The sequence below is a fragment of the Vulpes lagopus genome, chromosome 18, assembly GCF_018345385.1.
Source record: "Vulpes lagopus strain Blue_001 chromosome 18, ASM1834538v1, whole genome shotgun sequence".
Taxonomy (NCBI): domain Eukaryota; kingdom Metazoa; phylum Chordata; class Mammalia; order Carnivora; family Canidae; genus Vulpes; species Vulpes lagopus.
The window spans coordinates 26112708-26130179 of NC_054841.1; the positions used below are offsets into that span (position 1 = coordinate 26112708).

The 17472-nt window shown below is 42.6% G+C and overlaps 1 protein-coding gene across 2 annotated transcripts in view; it reads right to left on the reverse strand.

Moving 5' to 3' along the window:
• The window catches only part of ASXL1 (ASXL transcriptional regulator 1), an 80419-nt gene extending 63484 nt beyond the window's left edge, over nt 1-16935 (reverse strand). Inside the window, exons 1-4 of one of the 2 annotated variants that reach the window (XM_041732486.1) lie at nt 16318-16935; nt 10702-10784; nt 9713-9715; nt 8276-8384 (exon numbers count right to left, since the gene is read on the reverse strand). In XM_041732486.1, coding sequence (XP_041588420.1) covers nt 8276-8384; nt 9713-9715; nt 10702-10784; nt 16318-16374 — 252 coding nt within the window. In that variant the 5' untranslated portion in view covers nt 16375-16935. The remainder of the gene's footprint in view (nt 1-8275; nt 8385-9712; nt 9716-10701; nt 10785-16317) is intronic. The other variant, XM_041732485.1, reaches the window with a different exon arrangement.
• Nucleotides 16936-17472: the final 537 nt, after the last annotated feature.

Below are 17472 nucleotides of genomic sequence, written 5' to 3' on the forward strand. Positions count from 1 at the left end.
ATTCATGAGAGACACAGAGGGAAAGAGAGGCAGAGACACAGGCAGAGGGAGAAGCAGGCTCCATGCAGGGAGTCCGACATGGGACTCGATCCCAGGTCTCCAAGATCATGCCCTGGGCTGAAGGCGGCGCTAAACCACTGAGCCACCTGGGCTGCCCCATGCACACAGAATTTTAAAACGCCCTCCCCCACATTTAAGAACCAACTCATTTAATGTCAAAACTTCAAATCTCCTCAAGCCTGTCCTCCACATGTTGAATACAAATCTCTCAACCAAAAATGTGACTTGGTCCTATTTACTTAAACTCTCTCAGGTTGCTTCCCCGTTATTATAGGAGTAGGAGACATATTTATGATTCAAAAAGTCCAATGTGACAGGTATGATGCCTGTCTGGAATACTGTTAGCACTCAAACATCAGTTTCCAGCTATCCTTCTAGATTTAGCTAAGCTAGAAGCAGCAGCAACTTTCTTAGACTAAACAAGTTCTTCAAATAACTCTCTCAAAAAAGTCTGATCTAAAGGACTGAAAAGAGATCATACTCACAAGTTTTCATACTGGCTGACCCAAAGAAAAGTGTGTTTTTTCAAATAGTCCCAAAGAAGCCTGGAACATGTACAATCTCCTCATTTTCCTAGAACCCTGGTACCTTAACATCACACTTTAAAAATGTACTTTTTGTTTTAAAAATACACATCACTTTAGCAACCCTGAGATTATCATCCTGCCCACCCCCCTGAACAACCACAAAATCATTCTGGCAGTGCTTTCAAAACCTCTGATACCTGACCTTTACCACACTTCATTATTAGAGGGCTTTGAACTTCAGGAAGTAGAAGGACAAAAGGCAGCTCATCTCTTAGACATAAAACCAGAGTCTAACCAAAGCTCTAAGAACAATCAAGTTCTCTCTTCTCCCTGAGCTGGCTGGAAATCCTGTCAAACAACAGAATACCCCCTTTTCCACAGGCAGATCCAGACATCCCTTGAGAATTATTCAAACAAATAAGGAGCCTTTTACCAAGTGAGGGGTCAAAGCCTCCAACAAAACCAAAGTGCTACTACTATTAACAAGACCAAATGGTACTGTTCTACTAACTGGGCCTTCTGTGCAGACCTCCTATAGTTCAGAGTGGAGCACTGCTTGCAATAAAATGGTCTGCCTCCAGCAAATACCAAATGCATCACAAAAGAACAAGAAAGAAAAATATCCCTTGCTGACTTACTTTTCACACAAAATAGTCTAGATGCTAGAATGGGAGCACAATAAGGATAGTTACTGAATTTTTACTCTAGAAGGTTTTCAACAGAGTTCCAGGGTCTAGGAAAGATCCTGGAGTGCTTGGGGCAGGGGGTGGGGACAGTAGAACCTACAAGAGATGGAGAAAGTGGGCCCTTCTGCTTGTTTCAACCAGAGCAGTTTCACAGTCATATTTGTATTTTGGAGCTCCATTTCATGACAAAAAAGGATTTTATACCTCAAGTGTTTAAATGAGCAATCTATTTCAACTCCTGGGCATTGGACACAAATAAGTATAAATGGAGATATTCACTAAGACATGAGGTACTATGCTGGAACCCAGGTCTTGACTCCTAACCAGTCCAACGCTCTTCCTACTACCATAAATCACTTATTCTAGCATAGAAACTAATACCTACGATCAGAAATGCCAATATAGGGATCCCTGAGTGGCGCAGCGGTTTGGCGCCTGCCTTTGGCCCAGAGCGCGATCCTGGAGATCCAGGATCGAATCCCACGTCGGGCTCCCGGTACATGGGGCCTGCTTCTCCCTCTGCCTTTGTCTCTGCCTCTCTCTCTTCTCTGTGTGTGTGTGACTATCATAAATAAATAAAAATTTAAAAAAAAAAAAAAAAGAAATTACTTGAAAAAAAAGAAATGCCAATATAATTAAGGCAAGATGCAGAAATTCAACCAGCCATAACTAAAGAGTCATATCTAAGGACATGAAAAGCTACTTTGCTTAACTATAAAGATTTTCACTAAAGAGAATAAAATTGACATTTTGAGGAATATCAAAGAACTCACAAGATGCTTCAAAAGATGAAATGACCAAAGGTCATAAAATCTGTAGAAAAACTCTTTATTCTAAATTAGCATAGCAAAAAGAAATTAAATTCAAAAGATGGGGGGGCCCTGGGTTCTAGTCCCAACTTGGCCACATGCACCTGTCACTCAGATGTATAATCACAGATGAATCATTTAATCTGTTAAAAGCTCAGTTATCTATCTGCAAAATGAAAATGAACTGGATGATTTGAGAGCTCTTCCCACACTAAAATTCTAATATCCCAAGCACTTAAAAGATCATGTATTTGATAAGGCTAACAGACTATGGAAGACATTGTCTTAAAATGTCACTACCATTTTAAATGAAAGCAGAAATTCTTTTTTCTAACAAGATGGTCAAAGTTCAAAACACTAAAAAAGAGTAATAATATCGTATCTAAAACATACCTACCTAAAATGTTTAAACTGGGCAGCCCGTGTGGCTCAGAGGTTTAGCGCCGCCTTCAGCCCAGGGCCTGATCCTGGAGACCCAGGATCAAGTCCGTCAGGCTCCCTGCATGGAGCGTGCTATCCCTCTGCCTGTGTCTCTGCCTCTCTCTCTGTGTCTCTCATGAATAAATAAATAACATCTTTAAAAAAATAAAAAAGATGTTTAAACTGTTAAGGCTCAGTTTCTGCCTTTAGCAATTAAAAGGAACCAGATTATGGCTGCACACAAGGAAAGATTTATTTCTAGTGTCAGCAGATTCTTTCACAGATTTATGTAGAACTGTTCTAATGAGGGCAAGGGGGGGAAAAAGGGTTCTTAGAAGTTGACTTGCTGAGCAGAAGAAAAAATAACCCCAAATATGCATATTCTATAATAAAACTGATATAAAAGAAAGGTGAATTACAAGGAGAACTGATTAGCTAAGATTTTGATGATACCATCATCTACTTTTCATTCAGCCAATTCTAAGTACCTATTACATGGCAGACATAGTAGACATAGTGAAAACAAAGTCCCTGCACTCAAACACTAGTATGGAGAGACTAAACACCACCAAGTAATTTCTGATCCTGATAGGGTAACAACCACCAAGTAATAAAACCCTCCTAATGTTGTAGAATTAGATGGGTAGAAATATCTTCCCTGGGGGCACCTGTGTGGCTCAGTGGTTGAGCATCTGCCTTCAACTCAGGCTTTGATCCTGGAGTCCTGGGATCCAGTCCTACAACAGGCTCCCCATGGGGAGCCTGCTTCTCTCTCTGCCTATGTCTCTGCCCCTCTCTGTCTCTCATGAATAAATAAATAAAATCTATTTTAAAAAAACAACAAAAAACCCACAAACCTTCTCTGAAAAGATACTTTTGAATTAAGAACCAAATGACAAGAAGTTACCATAGAGTTTTCTAGGCAGAGAGGCTAGCAAGCACAAGGGCTCTATGGTAGACACAAGTCAGGGATGCTTGAGAAACAAAGTGAAGACCAGGGTGGCTTTAGTATAATGACTAAGGGCAGAGTGCTAGGAGAGCAGATCAGAGGTAGGCAAGGGCTGGACACAATAATGGTATGATAGGATTTACATTTTTAAAAGACCACCCTACTTGCTGAACACGTATCAAAAATCAAAATCTTGGGGTGCCTGGGTGGCTCAGTTGGTTAAGCATCTGCCTTCTGCTCAGACCATGATCTCAGAGGCCTGGGATCCAGCCCTACATTGGGCTCTCTGCTCAGCAGGGAGACTGCTTGTCCCTCTCCCTCTGCACTCTCTCTCAAATAAATCAATAAAATATTTTTTAAAAATCAAAATATTCTCTGATACTGCCTTTCAAATGACAGACACCATGATTTTACTGTATCTATTTCCTTTGTTCTTCTCAGTATTTAACAGTAACATAAATACCTTTGAAATTGCTTTAAGTGTGGAGTTGTAGGTATTTTAATTACAGTTAAATAACATTGTAGAACTGTAATAATTATCTCCCTCTCTTCCTCCATTTGCTTTTTTCCTTACAGTTATCTGCAAACTGTGGATTTTACTGGATGGATACCTCAAGTATAGTCCTCTATTTCTTTTACCAAAAAAAAAATTATTTTCATACTTTTATAAAAACATTCTATATAATAAAAAAGATCCAATGGGACTTGTTACATGGGTTAAAAGACCCTGAAGGCTGAGCCCTATATCATACATGAGGTACAATAAAGTGCAAATAGCCGTAAGTAACGTAAGTGACATCAATGGGAGAACCATTCCACAATAAAAATGAACAATGTTCACATGAATGCAGTTGTGCCTGATAGTGAGTGCTGCAAAGACCAATGCAGGCTAAACTCACCAGTGACACAACCACCAAGTCACAAAAGCATAGTAGTCCAGCATCAAAGTCCTAAAAATGTAGAACACTACAAAGAAGCTCAGAGTGACTTTGTAAGAATGGGAAATCCCAAGTGTAAAAAAATGGTACGGGGGGGGGATCCCTGGGTGGCTCGGTGGTTTGGCGCCTGCCTTTGGCCCAGGGCGCGATCCTGGAGTCCTGGGATCGAGTCCCACATCGGGCTCCCAGCATGGAGCCTGCTTCTCCCTCTGCCTCTCTCTCTCTCTACCATAAATAAATAAATTTTTTTTTTTAAATGGTACGAATCCTACCTCTAACCAGACAATGATGGACACTGACAGCTGACTTCAGGAAAGGCTTAAGGAAAGCAATTCAAATCAAGAATTTGAAGCATGGATAGATTTCATCTATCCCATCCATCCTTGAGGACTAGCTCTGGTGACTTTTGCAACTATCTATACATCAAGTGTCAAATGTACCATCACATTACCCAGAACAACTTTTTATCAGAGAAGGAATCCTGTGGCATGCCCCAAAAGACTCCAGCTTATCAGTAAACCTTTGGTAATCATAGATAAGGCCACACAAATATATCCAGAACTGAAAAAAAGTCCTGTTTTCAACTAGCAAAATCACATGGATAAGTAGAATTCTGACCTTGATGGCCCACTAGAAGAGATTTCCAATCAGGGAGCAGAAAAACTATAAGCCATTCTGCACATGCTTTTTCTTAACCCATGAGAGATAACTTAGGCAAAGAAAATGCCACAGGATTTCAGAGGTGTCACTAGCATCTTCCAAAGAAAAAAAAATAAGAAATGTTAATTAAATACCTTGTACCTTCCTAGCCCTTCTTACAAGCAACACTCAGACCAAACTACCACTATGCCATACATCCCATGGCAAGGGATGTATACTTTCATCTTTCATGGCTCTGTGCTACCACCTGAAAGAGTGGACATGATCTAGCAGTGCAAACAGAAAGAAGTCTGGAAACAACCAAGATTTCTACACTTTATTAATCCTTCAAAAATGTATTTAATTTCACAAAACAAACGACCTGAACTGTTCAAAAATATCAATGCCATAAAAGAGAAAACAAGGCAAGGGAACTGTTCTACATTAACAAAGATTAAAGAGACATGACAACCAAATGAAATGCACGATTCTTTTTTATTTAAATTCAGTTAACATATAGCGTATCATTAGTTCAGGGATAGAATTTAGTGATTCATCAGTTGCATATAACACTCAGTGCTCATTACATCACGTGCCCTCTTTTAAAGAAAAAAAAAAAAGGTTTTATTTATTTGAGAGAGCAAGAGTGAGCGAGCAAGACAGAGAGAGCGCGCACGAACGAGGAGAGGGGCAGGAAAAGCAGACTTCCTGATGAGCAGGGAGCCCAACATGGGGTTCCATCCCAGGACTTCACCTGAGCCAAAGGCAGATGCTTAACTGAACTACTCAGGCGCCCCTTAAGAGCCCTCCTTAATGTCCATCACCCAATTACCCCACCCCCCCAACCCACTTTCCCTCCAGCAACCCTGTTTGTTTCCTAGAGTTAAAAGTCCATTTTAACTTGTCTCCCTGGGGGATCCCTGGGTGGCGCAGCGGTTTAGCACCTGCCTTTGGCCCAGGGCGCGGTCCTGGAGACCCGGGATCAAATCCCACGTCGGGCTCCCAGTGCATGGAGCCTGCTTCTCCCTCTGCCTCTCTCTCTCTCTCTCTCTCTCTGTGTGACTATCATAAATAAATAAAAATTAAAAAAAAAATAACTTGTCTCCCTGTTTTTATCTTTATTTTTGAAATGCAAGATTCTTGACTGGATGCTGGACTGGAAAAATAAGCTATAAAGAATATTTGTGTAACTAGAGACAATCTGAATATAGGCTATATAGTATACACTACTGTATCAGTGTTAATTTTCTTGAATGGGATAATGAAATGTTTATGTAGGATATGTACTTTTTTTATTAAGATTTTATTTATTTATTCATGAGAGATAACAGAGAGAGGCAGAGACAAAGGCAGAGGGAGAAGTAGGCTCCCCCATGGGGGAGCCTGATGTAGGACTTGATCCCATGATCCCGGGATCATGCGCCCTGAGGCAAAGGCAGATGCTCAACCGCTGAGCCACCCAGGCGCCCCAATGTACCTGTTCTCAAAATATACATTCTAAAGTATTTAGGGGTGAAGTACCAGTTCTGGTTAACACTTTCAAATGGTTCTGAGGGAAAAAAAGGTATGCATATGTAGAGAGAGAGAGAGAGAGAGCGCAAATTGAGGCCATTATAAAGACAAATGAAACTCAGTTCCTACCCTCAAGGTGTTCACAGAAAAAGGTATTTCTCCTCCCACTTAAAACAGAAATATGCCACATATACCATCAACATACATATTTTAATATACATAATACATACAATTTTATACAACTACGTACCCATTATGTTATATATAGCAACGTATAATGTGTAATAAAAAAAGGCATTAACAAGCAATTGACAATAAAAGAACCTAAAGAAATATCAAAAAGGCTACCATTTATTAAGGACTGACTCTGTGTTAGGGATGCATACACCACCATAAAGAAAGGTTAAATTTGTCCCAGGTTATAAAGCTAGGTTTTGAACTCAAGGCTGTTTCTCCCCAAGGCACAGTTCCTAACATTACATTATGCAGCCTCCTAACAAAAGAAGTCCAAAATATTAGAAATAAAAATACAGAAAACAGCACAGACATCTGAATATAAGATACATTTCAAGTATACATAAACATCAAGTTTTAGGACTACAGGTTATATCATTGGTATCTGCTCAAGTATTTAATATTGAATTAAAGAAAATAAGTCTATCAAGAAAATAAAACCAGAAAGGAAAAGTTTGTGTATAGACTACCAAAATTTATAACCACATTATGGATCAGTAAAAGGGTCAGCATCAAATTTTCAGTTTCCTCATCAACAGGTCATCTTATGTCTAAATCAGGTCAGCAAACTACAGCTCAAGCCAAATGTGGCCCTATCACTGTCTTTGTAAATAAAGTTTTATTGGAACACAACCTTGCCCATTCATTTATTAATTATCTATGCCTGCCTTCTTGCTACAAGGGCAGAGGTGAACAATTAGCTCCACAAAACCTAAAATATTTATCTGGCCCTTTATAGAAAGTTTGCCAACCCCCGGTTTAAACGATAGCCACTGGGGCAGCCCTGGTGGCTCAGTGGTTTAGCGCCACCTTCAGCCCAGGGTGGGATCCTGGAGACCCAGGATTGAGTCCCATGTCAGGCTCAGTGCATGGAGCGGAGCCTGCTTCTCCCTCTGCCTGTGTCTCTGCCTCTCTCGCTCTCTCTGTCTCTCAAGCATAAATAAATAAAATCTTTAAAAAAATAAAAAATAAACGATAGCCATTTATATCACACATAGTAGAAAAATAATTAGCCTGTTCACTTCAGCTCTATTTAAGCTTTACTAGAACTTTAACTGATTTAAGTTCTCTTCCTTTGTAATTAGTGTCACTTAGAAAAAGTTAATGAGCTTTTGAATTTCCACAAGGATGTTCATATGTCAGTTATATTCCTTAGAGTAGATCTTATTTTAGTTGCCAGGTAATTTATCTTTTACGATACTATTACAAACAAAATTCTAATTAAAACACATTTGTAGTTACCCCCACACATATTTATTCCTCTACTACATATGATCTGCAAAAATATAAACAAAGAAAAGATGAATATAGACAAAAAAGCTGATATGACTAAAGAATTCCTAACACCCTATTCAACCTAGAACATCTCGTAGTGCCATTTAGGACCAACAGCATCAGCATCACCTGCCTGCTTATTAGAAATACAAATTAATAGGCTTCATCCCAGACCTACCAGGTGACTCCTACACTAAAGTTTAAGAACAGCATTGATATTACTTACCTTGAGTGTGAACAAGCTGATTCGGCCTGGCAGTTTATAAAATAGCCCCTCTCCTCCTCTTGAATTAGAATGTAGCATGGCATTGAGACACGCAAGAGGGGATGTCCCGCTATAAAAACATACAAGGATGGAAAAGGGTTATATAAATCTATATGCCCGCTTATTCAAAGATCCAAATCAAAAAAAAAAAAAAAAAATCCAACTCATTCTTAAATCAAGAGCAAGAAATATAACAAAAAAGAGCCCATGACAACAATACTACTTTGAAAGTAGTGCAGAGCAACAAATGAAACCCTCATCAATCACACTCAGGTAGGACATGGTATGTGATTCCCTTGTTCTGAACCTGGCACTTCCTTAGTGCCTTTTGACCATATCAACCAAGTTCTCAAGAGATTTAAAAATGTACACAGTAACTGTTCAAGTTCAGGGACTTTTAAAAAAAACCCAGTACCAACATTTTTATTACATTAAAAAAATTAATTTTAATAATAATTAAAAACAAAACTCTTTCCTAGCCTCTGAATTGTGACCTGCATATGTATCAAGCTGAGAAGGGCTACATAACATTACAACACAAAAACCAGAGAAGCAATGGTGCTGTCCCAAAAAAACAAGCATGCCTTTTCATCTCCAGTTAAACATTTTCTAATAAGCACACAAAAGTATTTCATTTGCATTTTCCCTGTTGGGAAGGGGAGAGGATGGGTTTTATTCTACATCTACCCAGGAGCAATCACTTAAACTTAAAAAGAGGTCAATCAAATGGCTCTGGTACCCAAGAATGAAAAAAAAAAGATCATTAAGATATTTCACACTCTCTGCTACAATAGTTGGTTGCAAAACAATGATAACTCAGTGAGTTAGAGGCTCTTTACTTAATCTTAATATAGAACAGCTGTCAAAAACACAGACAAATGTCCATTATTAACTGAGTTTGGCACTAGCATATTAGTGCTAGGATTCACCTATGCACTTTCCTCTTCCTTCTCTCCAGTATGCTAAAAATACATACATATCTTAAGTAAAGCCTCTTAAGATCTTTCAGAACCAGAGGCCTTAATTTATGCAATGTTAAAAATAAATTCTGAGTCTAAAAAAGCTATTAAAAAAAAAAAACCCTATTACTTATTCTGCTTTGGAACACAGTGGATGCTAAAAAAATTTTCACCGAGAACCAATCTCTACAAGAAACCTTGTGCAGAATCTGGAGTATCAAGTGGGTGTGCTAACATCTCTGCTACAAAGGGTAACGGCATACTGGCAGAGTCCTTCAGCAGAACGGTGTGACTCCTACACACTATACCTCTGTCTACAAATTACAGAGCTGCTCACTCATCACGAACCACCATGACTGCTTCATTAATTCCTATAAGAGCAAGAAGCAGAAACAAGTTAAAGTTCTCAATTTCATCTGTCCCAAAGGGACTAATTTACCTTCTATAGGTACAGTGGTCCAACAGCAGTGCAGACAGCAGCATGAGGAGAAACAGCCCATAAAAACAAAAATAAAGCACAATTATAACACTACACAGTGCATAAGTACTATTTAAATGAATGTGATCTACACAATTCTGATCTTCCCTCCCCACAAACTGTCAATTTGAGAATGTTTGAACTGATGACTGGAAAGTGAGGATCTTTGGACCCCAAGAAGTCATTTTCAAGCAGCTATAGCTTAACCAGAAAAAATATATGCTGTTTTTTCTGAGTCCCAAGAAGAGACTGTGTTGTGCCCTCCTCCTTCATTTAAATTTAAAAAGAGGGGGGTTGGGGTGAGAGTGAAGAGAAAAGAATTAAACACAGCCACTGATTTTCATGCCTCTAATTCCTTTTGTTTCTAACTTGTTGCTTCTCTAGGAAAACTACATCATAGGAGGATAAAACTAAGGTCACACTAAAATTTAGTATATTCCCATGATGAATGGCTAGAATCAGTAGGGAGGGAAAAAAAAGGCCAGTGGTGTTATGGTGATAAGATCACCCTTCTTTTGATCTTAAAGAACTTCAGGGATACAAAAAGAAGGACAGAAAGCTAGAGAAAGAAGGGAAGTTTTAAATAAGATAAAGCCTACCAGTCTCCCCCTTCTCTACTACTAAAATGTGCAAAAAAGAGTTGAGAAGAAAACGTGTGGATTCCTGACACAGAAACACACTCTAGGTCAAGACTGAAGGGAGAGCAAGAACAGGGTAAGTCATAGCATCTCTAATGAAAACCAACAGATGTTTACCTACTCCCTCCCTCCACTCAGGGACACACACTTGGGAAATGGTTCTACACCATACCAGAGGAGAGAGTGAGACAGAGAAAGAGAGGGAGAGGGAGATGGAGAAGGCATGTGTGGACTTAATCACATCACCAAATATCTGCAGAAAGGCACATGGCCTATGAAACTCTCATGTTGAACAACAAGAACAATACAAACCTCATTTCCTTTAGTCCTTCTGCTTCTATGACCTGCAGAATCTGTTTTGGTGTCATTGGAGCATCTGAGTAGTTTTCTAGTACCTGAAGAAATATAAATGTTCTGATTTTAGTGTGTAATTGCCATTTATACCCATCAGCCTATGTCCTGGGCTACAGTTCTGCTGTGAGATATCACTGCTGACAATTTAGTTTTCCCACGGTTAACACTGCTTCAGAAACCAAATTACATATATATCTAAGATGCTGCTAAAAGTGACTGAAATTAATGTAAACATTCTAGTTTTTAATTCTAAAAACACACATCTTAGCATACGTGCTATGGTATGTGGGTAGGGCCTTAGCAACCCTGGTTACTGCTTAACTTCATGTTGTTCACGTGACTAAACCACAGACTAAAGCTAGAAAATAATGACAAAACAGAAATGCATTCAGATTTTTTTTCTGATTAGTACCCATATTTTTAAGCAATAGTTTCTGCCACTTTGTTGTGAAATCCTGGTGTTAACTGCCACAGTACATTTTGTCATTTGGCAACATGATGCTCTGATTCTGTAGGACTAGTGCAGGCAAAGCAATGAGAAAAAGAGAACACCTCATTTATGTTAGCATCATCTCTAACAAAGTCATGGCAGCAATTTCTTAGTGAGCAACTGCAGCCGCCTCATGGGAAGGAGCTGAGTTGTTTTAGAACTCCCTTCTCAGGGAGGAAAAAAAGCTGTCACTATCTTTGCATGGTCTCTACCAGTGGCTGCTGAGGTTACTCCATACAACACCTTACAATCACTTAACAACTGTAACAACTAAGTAAGTACTGCTTGGTCACAAATAAAATGTAAAGTAAGAAGTCTGATAGGATTCCTGCTAACGGTTCTCCCTATGGAAGAACATGAGCCCACAGCACTAAAGGAAGCCAAGCTCTGGAGAAGCAGGTGCTGAAATAAAGCCCCTATTTACCATGGTCTCATTGTTAGCTTCTCTCAATTTTTACAGTCCCTTCAGGTAGCTCTATCTCCTCTCATACCTTCAACTACTATCTATATTTTGCTAACACCCAAATATTTACCTCTAACCTAGGTTTCTTTCCAGCTTCTGACTCAAATATTGACTTCTGTACAGACATCCATCTTTGATCAACTGCTCTAATTCATCTAACTGGCAACTCCAATTCATCGTCCTTCTTCCTCCATATTCTCTCCCTTGGTTGACAACCTGTCTAATCACCTAATGTAGAAACCTAAGCAGCACTCTACTCTCTCGCCTGTCCCCCAGTTCCTTCCCTCACCCAACACACAGCCCCTTCACTAATATCCCTGCAACTTGCCCTGCTTTCCTCAAATCCATTCTTCTCTGCTCCCATCCTTCGCTCCCACTCCACAAATACATGAAATACTTACCTGTGCCAGGGACAATTCTAAAAATTCAGCAATAAACAAGACCAAATCTCTGCTCTCGCAGAACTTACCTGCTATAGCCTGAGGTCAACCGAACAAAATAAATCTGCCCTCATCACTTGCCCCCGCTTTAAAATTCTTCAACAGCAACCTAATCACATACAGTCAAGACCAAAGCTTCTGAAGAAGAGTTCGCCAGCTCACTGGAAAAGCACAGGCTTTAGAACCAGATGGACCTGGATTCAAATGCTAGCCTTCTCAACATGGGCAATTTACCTACCCAACCTGAACCTAGGTTGCCCCACTTGTGATGGAAGAATATTGATGTCTTCCCCTAAGAGTTGTTTTACAGACTGGAGATCATGGAAGTGTCTAACTGTGCCCAGCACAAAGAAGCGCTCAGAGGCCTGGCACACAAAGCCCTCAGAATCTGGTCTTTGCCTGTCTCTCTACCTGACTGCCAAACTGATACTCCACAACTTCATGTTCCAAAAACTATGTGTAGTTCTACCCAATTCCTACACTCGCTCCCACCCTGTGCACAAGCATGCACACACACACCACTGCTATTTCTTTGTCACCAGCTCCTGTTAACATCTTCAGTGATGGGCCTAACTTTTACTCATAATTCTTCAAGATTCAGTTTGGAAAGCACCTTCCTCCTTCCTCCAGGAAGCCTTCCCTGATCTCTGCCAGGCAGTTAAATGCCTTTTCAGTGTCCTCCTAGTCCACAACACACATAATTTACCTTCCAAAGTGATATACTTGTAAGTAAAAGGAGGAAGTAGTCATGATGATGCCTGGATAATAAGTCTGAACCAGGATGTCTGTTTATCGTATGTACATCTATGATAGCACTTATGCATGTAGCAAAATTCTATTCAGGAGTCTAGACCTCCTCCATTCCCAGAAGACCGTAAGTTCCTCAAGGGCAAATCTTATTCATCCTTGTAGTCTAAGAACCTGAGAGCCAAGTTAAACAGTACTGACTTGAACAAACCCACAACAAACCCTGTTACAAGTTACTAATGTTCACTGCCACAAGTATCACTTCTTTGATACCAAATGGGAGCTGAGTTAGCGATTTTTGTACCAGGATTTTTTTTTTTTTTTAAAGAAGCATTACTCTGAAAAATTAGTTACTAATTATTTAAACAGCAGTCAGGAAGAGCCTGAGAATCTAAGAGGAAACAAAATCTCTAAAAGGAAGTTACATCAAAAATACAAAGTATTCACTTTTATAATTGTATATGCCTCCAGCTTTTAGTACAAGAACAATTCAGCAGTGTTCTATTCCTAGTCCCTGTCTTTCTAGCACACTTTCAAAAAAAAAGTCTCTCTCTCCTACTTCAAAGAGGAAAAAAAATGTTTGATGTAAGAATGGTCAGTCATGAATCAAAGTGAAAGATAAAGCTTACAATGAAGAGTTTCTCAAAGCCAGAGAGAATCCATTTAAGGACATTCAATTTAAAGGGAAATCCTCTCAGCTACTTCTCCCAAACAAATTATTCCTAACTAGCAGGACGATTTATACCATCCAACCCTCTAAAGTCTACCTCCTATATCTAGAAAAGACAATACTACAAAACATTTGAAAGAAGAGTATCTACTTCTTGACAACATAATTAACATCTGCAAAAGTCAATCTCCTGGGTATACTACACTACTGGAATTCTCCAGAAGTCTCTTCTTTCCTACCAAAATAGTTTTTAAGAGTTCCCAGTATCCCTCTAGCCACCAATCTAAGCAAGGTCAGGAGCAATATGAAACTGCCCCAAAGCAAGTGCATTTGACTACCAGGGCAAGCACTCCAAATTCACCTGTCCACAAAGAGACTTAATCGATTGCCCCCCTACTAGAGCTTTCTCTAGTCAAGCTGCTCTTCCAATAAGCTCTCTCAAACTCCCCAGCACTCTGGTTGCAGTGGTTTTTAAATAGGGAGAGGACTCTAAAAAATTGCCCCTCACCCACCAAATGGTCCCATTCAGAGAGACAGAAAATTCTAACCAAAAAAATAAATAAATAAACAAACAAAAGATATGCACAATTAACACACAATGGTTCCACAAGTTATCTTTCATATGTTCAAGACACTACAAAGTCATTCTTATTCATATTATTTTTTAATGAAGAGCCATAAAACAAAAAAAAAGAAAGAACTTACTCAGATAATCTGGCATGAAGTTGAACCAATAATAAAACAGAACTAACAACCTGGATCCTAGAGTTCAGATTATAGTAATTTCAAGAACTTTAAAAGGCGTAACAGAACCAGTGGACCCTAAATTCCTCAAGTCTTTCAACTAGGCAGAGCCAGCAGAGCTTCAAGACAAATAAACTTTAAAATTCTGTCAGAACGTAAATAACACAAGATTTAGAGGTACTTTCACCTACCTCTAACAAGTAAAACTCTGGCAAGCAAATTTCCTTTTGATGCCCAGAGTCATAAACACCTGCACAGCAGGAACCCAGAGGAGAATTTCAATGAACACCCAAGACTCAACCTTCAGGAGAAAGAGAGCAAGCACATCCTCCCCTCCTGTCTCAGGCCTAACTAAATTTGTTTCCAGGTGAGGCAACATTGGGAAATCCTAAAATTTCCAAGAGATCTCAAAGCTAGCCAAATCTTCCAATTTTGATTCAATCAAAAATATTTAGGAATTTCAAAATCTTCAAATTTCACACGCCAAACCAAGACAAATTAACTGAAGCATGAAATTTGAACTACACAAACATTTGCTATTTGTTCATTGGGCAACAACTGCCTGGGCCCTACCTGGGGAAGACAGTCAATTAGGAACACCAGTTAAAACTGTCTTGCAAACCAAACAGCTTTAGTCCTTGTAAGTCAATAACTGCTCCAAGAAAGAAAAAGGATGTATACCATAGAGCGGTAACGACCCCCAGCACATAGTTATCCCTTTGCACAACACCTTTGTGGTAGGAATCTCACTTCCCAATAAAGTTAAAGACTAGAAGGTGAAACTTCATTCATCATTGAAAGTGAATTATGCCCATTACATATAAATTAGAGGGTGTCAAGAGACATGCATGCTTTCTGCACCATAACCCTGCTCCGTGATAGTTCCTGAGGAGGTGACATCTCTGGAAGAAGTATGAACTGTTACTACGGTCATCCGCCAACATTTTAGAAGAACACGTATCTTAGCTTTGTGGGTGCAACTCCAAAAGAAAGGTATCTATCTCACAAGTCCTCAGGCTATGGAAACAAAATTCACAACCCTCCTCACCGGGCGGCTTCAAACACTCCAATTACTCCCTCCCTTGCTAAGTCTAAGTCCTCAGTGAGCAGTATCTTCAAACAGAGATACTTGGTCTTTGTCCAGCACTTCATGTCTACATGCACCAGGACACTAAGGAAGGGAGGACGCACACGTACATTCTTTGCAGAGCAGAGTCAGTTCTCTGCAGAGTGCCTATCTCCACTCTGGCCTGTGAAGTAAAACACTCTAGTCAGCGTTTCTCAAAGTGTGGTCCCGGGCCACCTGCATTCCAGGCGGCATGGGAAGCTGGTTAAAACGGAGACACTCAGGCTCTACTCTAGGAATTCAGACTCAGAAGATCTTAGGTAGGGCCCTAGGACGAGCATGCCTAGGAACCTCCCAGGTGTCCCCCACAAGACACTAAAGTTCAGGGTTGCACCTGGGAGTAAGCACTTGCTTCCCTCCACACACCTGGTTTAGATCGGGAAGGCTCAAAATGCCACTGGCGTCCTTAAAAATTGGGGGGGGGGGTGTTCTCCGACCCCCGGAGCCAAACGCACCACCCCACTGCCCACCAGGAAGCGGGGGAGGAGCTTCCGACCCTTCCCGGAAACCTAACTCCCCCGAGTGCATAAACGAAGCTTCCCCAGACCCCCAGACGCTGCCAAATAGTGGGGGAGGGGAGGCTGGGGCCCCGCCGCCCAGAGGGGGAGGAGCCGGCCTGCCAGCTCGCCCCTCCGCAGGAATTTAGGGGGTGGGGGGGAGCTGCAGAAAAAGGCGCCACTAGCGACCGGCGGGGGACCTCTTCCCCACCCAACGCCCGGGAGGGGGGAGACGGGGAGGGGGGAGACGGGGAGGGGGAGGGGGAGGGGAGGGTGGCCCCGCCCCCTCCTGCAGTGGGCAGGGCTTCGCCCCTCCCCCTCCCCCTCCCCGCGGAGGGGGCTCGGCTCGCCCACCCCCCACGTCCCCCCACGGCGCCCCCGCGGCGGCCCGCCTCACCAGGCGCGCGGCCTCGGCCCACGTGCGCTCCTTCTTCCTCTTCTGTTTGTCCTTCATCCTCCTCCTCCCCGGCGGCGGCAGCGGCGGCTCCACGCGGGACCTCCGGGCGGGGCGGGCGGCGGCGGCGTGGGGCTGGGGCAGCGGCGGCGGCGGGGGGCGCGTGGCGGCGGCAGCGGCGGCGCACGAGGGCTCGGGTGCGGCCGGGGAGAGGGGGCGGGCTCGCGGGGACCGGCTGGCGCGAGACCCGGCGCGAGGGCGGCGGTGGGGGAGGGGTGGCGGCGGCTCCACGCGCCCGCGCTGCGTCAGTCGCCCACGGCGGCGGCGGCGGCGGCGGCGGCGGCAGCGGCGGCAGCCCCGCGATCGCTAAGGAATGCGGCGGCTCCGCATAACCACGGGGTCAGAGGTCACGGCTCCAGCCTCCGCTTTCCCGCTCTGCTGAGGGGCCGAGACAGGACTGGCGGTGGGGCAGGAAGGCGAGACGCGGCTTTCCCTTCGGCGCCCGGGTGTGTGCGTGTCTGCCGTGGGTGTGTGTGTGTGAGTGTGTGTGAAGAGTGAGGAGGGGGAGTGTGGGTTTTTTTTTTTTTTTGAACAAAAACAAACCGAAAGGGCAACTGGGAATCGTAGTCCCGGCTGCCTCTCTGGCCTCCCCCGCTCCGGAAGAATATGGCTGCATGAAACGGCTGGACCACACTTCCCGGCGTACCTCGCGGCTCTTTTCCGCCCTCCCCTACCTTCCTCCGCCTCGCGCAGAGCTCGGTAAAGAAGGGGGACGGGCGGTCGTTCGGGGAAGAGACTGGGCGGAGTCTCGCGAGGTGCGGGAACTGGCTGCGAGCCCGAGGCATTCTGGGAGGCGATGCTGGGAAGGGGCGGTGGCTGGACTCCCCAGCCACACTTAACTCTTTCGGCGCTTCTCGCCTCCCTGCAGCTGGGCGGTTTAGGGTGGAGATGGAGTACTGATAGCTCGACTCCCAGTGCCCGCTTTATGCCCCTCCCTGCCCAAACGGTTCTCACCAGCACTTCACAAAGATGACAAGAGACAGGACTTTCCCTTTTGGTCCTCCCCTGAATGACTCACTGCTGCATAATAATGAGACAATGAGACACTCATACCAGTAAAACGGTTATTCCACGTTTGAGGGACCTAAACAGTTCCCC